Raw genomic sequence first — 9,766 nt, forward strand, 5'->3', positions numbered from 1 at the left:
TCTTTTTTTTTCTCTTACGCTTGAGTATGCTCAGGAATAGAACCCTTTCATTTTTCAGGGTCTGATTCGATGTGGTTTAATTGTTATTAAATAAACAAAAATAATAATTAATAAATAATTATTAAAAAAAGATTATGAGGCGTGCACTTTTGGATTTTCCAAACTATTTTTGGTTTTATGGTATTTAAATGCTTTATAAATTTACATGGAGGGTAAGTTAATAATAAATCAGGATATTATAATGTATGAAATTCACCGAACGTTAATCCTTTTGAGTTTATATTATGAACCCACATCTTTCATTTTATCTTGTTTCTCTCTTCCTCTTCTGTTAAAATAGAACTTATTACAAAAATGTCCTCGTCACTGTCCTCCATAATACAAATGCACGTTATATATGACCATCCGTCCGCTCCGATTCCGATCCAGTCGACGCGCAGCTTAAATGCTACTTTGTTCGCATAGACGTAGACCGTTTCTACGTTTATATATTATATTCTAAGCTTTTTATTACGGACAACTTTGCCATTTGATTTTTTTTCCTTTTCTAATAGATTTCATCGTATATTGTAGTAAAGAAAAAAAATATCATACCAATTTAATTTTACAGAACATGCAACTTTTTTATGATAACCTTTGTGACAATTTAACAAAAACACTTGTATCCTACCTATTAAAAAAATGTTTACGTCAAATCACTTGCAAGAGGTAAACAATAGACTTTGAATTCAAATAATAATCGTTGAACTTGTAAAGAACGGCTCAGGGTTTTATTTTTGATACTAGAAAAAATACAAACCATAATTAAAAGCGATATAGTAAATTCTTATCGAGTGTTATAAAAATGCAAGTATTAATAAAAAAACTTAATACAACGTGTAACAAAGACCAAATAAGAGCCTTATTTGTGTATCCAAAAGTAGTGCTGTTTGAAGATCTTAAAAATATTGAAGTGATCGATTTAAATGACAAAGATGCCTCAAATAAAATATACAGCTTCGAGTATGAAATTAATCATCATGCACTAGTGGGAAATAACGTCTGGCTAGCATTGAAGTCTTCGGAAGTTATTGTTATTAACATTTTGAAAGGTGCCTTATTAAAAATTAAATGTGACAACTACGCTAATTATAAAATTCGTGAATTTGAAACTGATGGAATAAATATTATATTCATAAGCGAAAGTGGTGAAAGACTCTTAAATCCATATACACAAGAGCAACTAAATGGAGAGTTTGAAAAGGGCACAACTGAGACAATTGTCTCCCTTGAAAAGGCACCATATCGATTACAAGGCACACAAAATACTTATCAAAATGGTCTCAACATGTACACATCAAACATGACTTTATTGCTTAAATGTCCAGTCACAGGTTTGACTGAAACATTATGTACTAACAAAGATTTGGAGCATATGGTACCATGGGGTGACTCAATAGTTGTATCAAACAGGGGACAAATGTGGGCAATTGATTCAAAAAGTTTTAACAAAGCATATGATTTTGAAAATACAGAGTCAAATTATGTGCCACTGGGATCGCATGATAATAATTTCTACTATCTTTTATGGGACATAGAAGTAAATATATTTTTTTATCCTTTATACATGAGCATTTATTTATAGTTTAAAACGTGCAATCAATTCAAGCATCTGTTTGCAAGTTATCTTTTCTCTAAGTAAAATATCTTAAAACAATAATTCTTATGTTCACACAAATATAAAATTGTTTGCAGGTTTTGTTTTTTTCTACTTCCTTGAGAAATATTGAAAAGCAAGATGAACACTCCACAGATTTCATGGCAACACCTAAAATATCACAAGAAGTTTTGAAGTCTGAATTGAAGCAATTGGTTCAAGGTGTATTAAGCAAAACAAATGAAGTTTGTATACAACCTCAATTATTGAACTTGTTCAATGACATTGAAGATTTGTCCTTTCTCATAGGTATCGCTATCAAACTATGCAAACATAATGTAACATACAAGTCCATATTGTGTTCTATACAAAAAAAGGTATTTTTAACAAATGATGATAGCATTATAAATTCATTCCTTGATATTATGATAAAAGTAGATTTATTAGAGTACATATATTTTAGAGGCATTATGCATTACAGTGATATTGATTTGTTTGAAAAACAAGTTGTTGAGTTGTGTCAATTATTTATTTCGAAGTCAGATTTAGACCTAGCTTCGATTTGCTGGCTTAAATATTCTAAAATAAATAGAATAACTAATTGTGATGATATATTGAAAATACTGCATGCTATACCTATAAACATTAAGCTAGGTACATTAATTGTATGGTTACGCAATTTTATTCCGAGTCTGTTGGATGAAAATCCTTTTAATATAGACTTAATTGCTAAATGGACCACAGAAAGAATTTTTTCATTAGAGCAATCAGCGTTTTGGCCTAAAATTGGTTTGAAGTATATTGAAGCTATTATAGATGTTTTAGAATCATCTTTAAAAACTATTGTTATCAGACCCATAACAATTGATGATTTAGACATACTAAAAGATCATATAAAGTACATAATAGAATTAAAGGAAAAATTTAAAATAAACATGTTAATTACTGAAATAACATCGCAAAGTCCTACTGAAGTAGCTTTAATAATCTTGAGACGTTGCTATACAGAAGATTTAGAAATATTTTTAAAAGAAAGCCTCACATCATATGCAAATCGCTATCAGTTTGATTTGGATGAAACAATACGTTCTTTTATAGAAATGCAATCTGCTAGTAGTGGTGGAAATGTTGATGCTGTAAGATTAGAAATTTTGCTTAATGCATTTCATTCACCTACAAATAGACTTGATTGTCTGCTGCAAGTATTGAAATATTTGGATGTACCATGGGATACTACAGTTGAAACCATAGCTAAATCTGCTGCTGCATTACCTTATAATGACTTTACAATAACCGAATCAGATAAACTTTTAGCTCAAGAAATAAACAAAGAAGTAAATTATGCTAAACTCAAGGTTATTTTAAAAAAGTATAATTTTCCCATCAATTTTAATGATTATATGTTGGTTATTCATAAAATAATTAATGGGCCAACAATTAATTTAGATGATTTGAAAACAATCACTTATATAATGCCTGCTTACACTAGTTATGCCAATGTATCATATATAGATAAATGTTTAAGAGAATGTGAAACGAAAGCTGCATTAGAGTATTTCAGAACTTTGTCAAATCGAGACAAAAAACTTTTGATCAAGAGTGTGGAAAATAAATATGAGCACATAGTTTGCGGTTCGCGTAACAATACAATAGAGAGAAATTATTTAGATTTTATAAAAGGATCACATTATCAACAAGAAATACAAATTGCTGCTGTTGAAAAACTGTATCACCTCAAAAACTCCTATGGTATAAATGCAGGTCTTAATGATGTTTACAATGAGGATTACTATGAGATGAAGTTAAATAATTTGAAAAGAAATGATCAGACTGAAAATTCGGGCCACATTCGCTGTATTGAATATCTCCTCCGTTCAGATCTTAAGTTACGAGATCTTATTCACCAGAGTTCTACAAATCATAAAGTCCAAAGCATTATAAATCAATGGATAACACAAAAACTGAAAAATAAACAAAATTTAGAATATCCCTTGAGCCAATTGAATCATGAAGAAAATCCATCATTGATACTTATGTCGCATAGTCTTCTTTCTGATTTAACTTTGAATTGCCCTGAGGAGTATCTTCATTTATTAATTGATATACTGGGCATACTTAATGCAATTAAAAATACAAATATTATAATGAAAAACCTAACTTTAACTTGGAAATTCAATTATGTATTTTTGCCAATGTCATCTGTAAGTTCTCTGCATGAATTGATTAATTTTTATTCCAATTGTGGTACAATTGATAAATTCACAAATGACCTCCCCAATCATTGCAATGGAAGCGATTTTATTCCTCTTAGGATAATAGCATACTCTACCTTACAAGAAATTGTTTGTAACAATATATCAAGGGAATGCTTTTATAAATTGAAAGAGAAAATAGTAAAAAAATTAGTAAACAAGATTATTGCGTCTCAAGATCTTGATCAAGTTATTTTAACATCTCTTTTACTTCTTATAAATAAGCCTGATATAATATCAGATAGTATGTACTTTTTAGAATTGTTACGTGGGCAATCTGAAACTTTATCACCAGCAGTAATTTATTACTTAACTTCGCCTCCAATACGTCATACATTGGCTTTAGAAAATATTATCCCAGGAGACTCCTTATCTTATCCTCCACAGTACATTTTAAAATCTAAATTTAACATTAATCTAGCAGAAATCGCTCTTCCCGATTGTACGGAAGAAACATGGGATGTAAAAGTTTTATTGTTCTATATCCTCAAACAATATCCTAATACAAGCTTTGAAAGGTTAGTGGACTTATGCCGTACCCTCAATGTTTGTCTAAACGATGGATTATCATTACTATTAATTTCGTTATTGACCAATTGGGAGTTAAAATATAAAATATCCAAGAATGATTTAGGTTATCGAGAAATACTACTGGAAAATGATGAGAAAGAGTTAATATCAAAATGTTTAACAATCTGGCAAAATGTCGAAAATACAGAATTCTTGAAGGATATTTTGAATGATTTCTGGAGAAATGGTGAAGTTGTGATTCATGGTTGTGTGATATCCATCAATCCTTACTTCTATGAAGTTCTACTATGTATTTACACCTTACTAATATCCTCGTTTTCTGAAAGCCGGTACTTGAAAGAATACTTGATTTTGAATTTTCTGAAAGAATACCAACGAAGAGGTACCCCCAAGCAATATGAATTCGAACATTTTTCTGTGAAGGGCCTGTTTCCAGAAATCGGCCATTATAGATTGCCTTTCCACTTATTCCTTCGAGACGATATGTGGTCCAATTTGAAATCGGAAATTACTCTAGAAACATATGAACGTTGGCTTCCTGTAGTCTCTATATTATCACTTGATTCTAATATTCAGACAGCAAAGGATATGATTTGTAGTAATGCAGTAAAACAAACTATGACTTCACGGAAACAGAACAGCACAAATGAAGTGGATGTAAAAGACAATGATACATGGAAATTGATATCTAGTGAAGAACCTCTATTGAGAACTGCACACAAATGTGTCAGACATATTGCAAACATGGAATGGGCTGGAGCGTGTCTGTTCTATGTGCTACAGGGCTGTGCTCGAGGTGCTGATCAAGTGGCAGTTGCTCAGCTTTGTTACCAATTTTCTCAACGTTGGGCAGCAATTCAGCCTGATAACCGAGCTGTTCGCCAAATGGAGCGTCTTCACTCTACTCTTTCAACGCGACATGCGTTACATAAAATAGATTGGGCTTGTGAGGAACTCCTACGCCTTGCATCGGAGCCCACGCAACTTATCCACGCATTGTATTTACACCCAAAATTTGTGAGTAAAATTGGTCGGCACGATATAAACAGAGCTGCAAACGAAATAGCTGATAAAAATGGCATTAACATCAATTCCATTCGAATTCAAATCTTGGAAAATCTTATTGATAGAAAAGATAAAAATTCACCAAGTCTTAATACTGTAGAACTAATAACAGCTAAGTACATACTCAAAGCAACTTGTGCCAAAATGGGGGCCATTTATCTGTCTCGCATTGCTTTTGATGATGAAAATGATTATAATAAATCTAAAAAACTTAGGGCACTTCAGTGTTTTATGAGTGTTGTTGATCAAGAGACTGCAGTTAAAGTCACAAACATTGATCATGAGAAACTGTGGCCAACTTTACTGGAGCTCTTGTATATCGTATATCTAGAAAGGATTGATATGCCCTGGATTGTGGCCACTTTCAAACAGGATAAAATGATGGCTCTAAATCAATTACTTCAAGCATCTGGTGGGAGCGTGGAAGCCTTAAAAGTATCAGCAGAATTAGCACATAGATTTGGAAATCAAAAAATTTTATGTGATTACATACCATTACTGTTAAGATCTTCCCTTTTTGATGAAATTATTCCTTTACTGCTAAAAATGGCATGTCCACTAGATAATGTTATTTGTACGGCTTGGCGGGCTATACTTCTTAATCCTTTTAAAAGAGCAGATTATCCAATAACAGATAAACAAAAGAACAAATGTTTACAGGCTTTAAACCTTCTGCCTTTATGTCCATTTATAAAAGATGAAGATCTAGTTGAAATATGGAAAAATTGTATGAGATGTAAATGTCTTGCCCTAGGTTGTTTAGTTTTGCCTTATATGAAATCTGAAACTAGAGAAACATTGAAAGAGTTAACAAAAATAGATAAAAGGAATTTAATAATAGGTTTAAAAAATTTACATTCGGAATCATTCCTTGTATCAAGTGCTATGTGTGTTCTAGAAAATGTGACAAGAAAGATCTGCAGGTAAACAGGTCTACTAAATTTTAGAATAGTAAAATATTTATTTACACTGTAAAAATAGCAATTAAATCATTTTCTGTTTTAACTAATTGCATTGTAAAACTTATTAAAAAGAAAACAAATGTAATAAAAACAAAATATATTAATTATTAATTGATTGTAAAGTTTTAAAATGATCAATAACTACACAAAGGTATTATTTTAGTTGTAATTTATATATTGTATCATAAGAAATTGAATGATCAGAACATTACTGATAATTTATATTAATGCAACATATGTAACACCAGCACATGAGCTAATAATTAAATTAAATGGTGCATTTAAACATTGCTATTCGCCTTTTGTCTCTTCACTTGACGAAACGTTGGTATATGTCGTCGTGAACTTCACACATTCGTCTTTGAATCCGTCGAAAAAACCCGGTCTGAACATAAATAAGCGAATCTTAAGGTGAATAACATATGCACTCTTTATACATGCATTGTTATTCGGAGCACTAATCCAAAATCCCCTATTGGCACGAATGTATAAATGCACCATGAAAATATTTTCTTATTGAGTAATTTGAAATCAAGTTTCACTGAGATGTATTCCTATAATATGGATTACAAGTAAAAGCTAAAGATTTTATATAAGATACGGCCGGCAAAACCATTTCAAATAATGGAGCATAAATTCCATGACGCCGTGCCAATTGTTCAGGGGTTTCCTTTGATTTGTTAGGTCTTCTTGCAAGTTCTACTATATCCTCTCGTAAAAATAAGATGAGCAGTGTAGATTTACAGTGGCTAATTGCTGATGCAAGATGCAATGGTGTTTGTGCTGAAAATATGTTTTGTATAATTTTAATAAATGTAATCTGCTGCAAATGATTGTTTTTTTTTATTATTTAAATTTATCTAATCTTAACATAAGGTATAATTAAAAGACCCACCAATACAGTGCATTGAATGAAACCTCTAAACTTATCAATAACAACTATCATGCACATAAATAGATCTTGTGTATTATATTTAGTACAATGTAAAATAAATTTATTGTTATTACTTTAGGAAAACCTTTCTAAAGGCGAATCTGCATGTTCATTATTTGCCTCGCTTATCATCTTGCTATTCAGACTAATATTTTAAATTTCTAATGCAGAATGTATTGTGAGAGTTTGAAGAATACTGGTTGAGACAAAATAGACTAACTTTTTAGTGTTTGGTTATAACTAGACATCGGATTATATGCATTTGCATATTTGCATATGCAAATGCATAAAACTCTCTAATTAAGGCGTTAGTGCATATTTTAGCCTTTTTCCCCAATCGTGCATATTTCGTTAAGTAGCGGGAGTTTTGATTGGTCGACTAACCTTTAGTAGCCAATCAGAACGCTCAGCGAGTAAACAAACCCTATTTTGGCATGGTAAAATGGCAAAAAATTACAAAATGGGCTCCATTTTAAGTAAATTTTGAGCCATTCAAAATAGGGCTAGATTACCCTTTTGGGGCTAAAAACTTAAAACACGGGTTGAATTCCAAAAAAGGGCTAGATTTAGCCCGGAAAGGTCTAAGGTGGCAACACTGGGCTCGCGGGTGACAAACGTCACAAATTTGCGCTCGAAAATTTGGTAAAAATGCTTAATTGTATATTGGCACAAAAACTATACTTAATTTCAAGAAAATTTCAATGTTTTGTACAATCTTTGATTTAAATATATAAAAATAATAAAGGTTTTTTGATTTTTTATTGTGCATATTTAAGGCATATCACTCGTTTTTAGTGCATATTTCGGCCTTTTTTAGTGCATATTTGCATGCATATTTTGGCATTTTGTTAGTGCATATAATCCGATGTCTAGTTATAACCATAATGAGGAAGAAATTAAAATGATTTTTGAAATGTTAGAAAAATAAATGAATAAACATTAGAAACAAGAAATTAGTTAGAGAAAGTGTTACCTCCGTCAGACAGAGCAAGAGGACTTGCTCCTCCTGCAAGAAGTCTTGCTGCTGCCGCATAGTTATTCCAATTGCAAGCAGAGTGTAATGGTGTCCAACCAAGTTCTGTTCTAGAACCAATATTAGCCCCTGCACTTAGCAAATATGATATAATATTGACATGATTGCTATATGCAGCACGATGAAGTGGAGTATATCCATCAGAATCAGTTGCGTGAACGAAACCGGGCTGATTTTCTAACAAACTTTTTAAGGTGTCCAGCTCCCCCTTTTCAGCTGCCCATAAGACATGGTCGATAGGATTTGCTGAAATATGTTGTCCTTAGTTAATATACATTTTGATCATTATTATTATTTATTTAAAATTATATAATATGTATGTTTATCAGCCATCTGGTTTCCATAACACAAGCAAAAGCTTAGTATGGGATCAGATTGTGCCGTGTGTGAAAAATTGTCCTGAAATATTTATTTATTATTTATTTTTTATTAAGTACTTATTATATTTATTAAGAAAAAGAATTACCTTGAGGATTTTTAACAGTATCTACATCAACTTCAGCATCATCCCAACCTGATACAAACATTCCAGAAGTTTCAGGATTTCTTTTACAACGTTCTATTTCATCAGCAATTTCTTTGTAATCACGGTGTTTAATAACTTCATCTTCAGAATCAGATGACATGTTGGTTTTATTTTTTTCTATAGAAATAAAAACCTCTGATAATTAGTATCAGTAGTAAATATTGCAAAAATCAGGCCCAAAAATTATATAGGTAATAAAAAATATTTTTTCCGATGTGATGCACAGATAGCTGTTTTTAATCAGAAACCTGATAAGGTTGTATTTTACTTAAAATAAAAATTCATTTAATAAATTGCTGTCGCATAATGCCTACCTACCGGCTCAGGCATCAATCAAATTATCAATAAATAAATATAATCCTGTTCTTTAAAGAAACGAATCTTCAATGGCGGCGCTTATCATTCCCTCTCGCTCACACACGGCCGTATGGTATGCAAAAAAAAAATGGAAAAATAAAATTACTAAAATGTATTTGATTTTCCCTATAATAGTTTTTATCATAAATTTACAATGACAATTATGCATTTGCGAAAGTAAATAATGTTTTATTGGAATTTGACAAAATATGTTCTTTGGGAAAAGTTGTTCAGTTTTATGGGCATATTACAAGTATTATGGGGATTTTATTACATTCTGTATACGTAAATATGATAATTCATATAAATACATAAATACAATAACAAAAAAGTTTGCCAACAAACAATTTGAAATAATTAATAAAATAATTATCAATTTACGTTATTTTTATTTTCTTTTTCGTTGATCCTACCATCTGTCAAAGTCAGCTTTGGCCGCCATTGAAGATTCGTTTCTTTATTGAACTGAC

General features: G+C 31.1%; 2 protein-coding genes across 3 annotated transcripts; one reads left to right on the plus strand and one right to left on the minus strand.

The window, feature by feature from the left end:
• Nucleotides 1-635: 635 nt before the first annotated feature.
• On the plus strand, nucleotides 636-6,467 carry rod (kinetochore component rough deal). Its single transcript, XM_090102708.1, has 2 exons — nucleotides 636-1,579; nucleotides 1,735-6,467. The coding sequence occupies exons 1-2, from the start codon at nucleotides 845-847 to the stop codon at nucleotides 6,409-6,411; spliced, it is 5,412 nt and encodes a 1,803-aa protein (XP_089958834.1). The 5' UTR covers nucleotides 636-844; the 3' UTR covers nucleotides 6,412-6,467.
• Nucleotides 6,468-6,528: 61 nt separating this feature from the next.
• On the minus strand, nucleotides 6,529-9,294 carry Ankrd49 (ankyrin repeat domain-containing protein 49). Of its 2 annotated transcripts, none has more exons than XM_090102711.1 (4): nucleotides 9,258-9,294; nucleotides 8,880-9,056; nucleotides 8,354-8,659; nucleotides 6,529-7,229 (listed from the first exon to the last, which is right to left on the minus strand). In XM_090102711.1, exons 2-4 carry the CDS (start codon nucleotides 9,037-9,039, stop codon nucleotides 6,985-6,987), a joined length of 711 nt encoding a protein of 236 aa, XP_089958837.1. In that variant the 5' UTR covers nucleotides 9,040-9,056; nucleotides 9,258-9,294; the 3' UTR covers nucleotides 6,529-6,984. The 2 variants fall into 2 exon arrangements, with proteins under 2 accessions (XP_089958837.1, XP_089958836.1); XM_090102710.1 differs by having other exon boundaries at nucleotides 9,254-9,271.
• Nucleotides 9,295-9,766: the final 472 nt, after the last annotated feature.

This window comes from Colias eurytheme, chromosome 6 (assembly GCF_061535395.1).
Source record: "Colias eurytheme isolate Ceu_HAF_F1 chromosome 6, ilColEury1 Martin Lab GWU primary, whole genome shotgun sequence".
NCBI lineage: Eukaryota > Metazoa > Arthropoda > Insecta > Lepidoptera > Pieridae > Colias > Colias eurytheme.

Excerpts from the sequence above, each read along its gene's own strand:
- rod (XM_090102708.1), top strand. The coding sequence starts at position 845 with ATGCAAGTATTAATAAAAAAACTTAATACAACGTGTAACAAAGACCAA. Across the intron at positions 1,580-1,734 it reads ATCTTTTATGGGACATAGAA|GTTTTGTTTTTTTCTACTTC; the intron begins GTAAATATATTT and ends AATTGTTTGCAG.
- Ankrd49 (XM_090102710.1), bottom strand. Across the intron at positions 8,660-8,879 it reads TACTGTTAAAAATCCTCAAG|CAAATCCTATCGACCATGTC; the intron begins GTAATTCTTTTT and ends AACATATTTCAG. Across the intron at positions 7,230-8,353 it reads TCTTGCTCTGTCTGACGGAG|CACAAACACCATTGCATCTT; the intron begins GTAACACTTTCT and ends ACATATTTTCAG.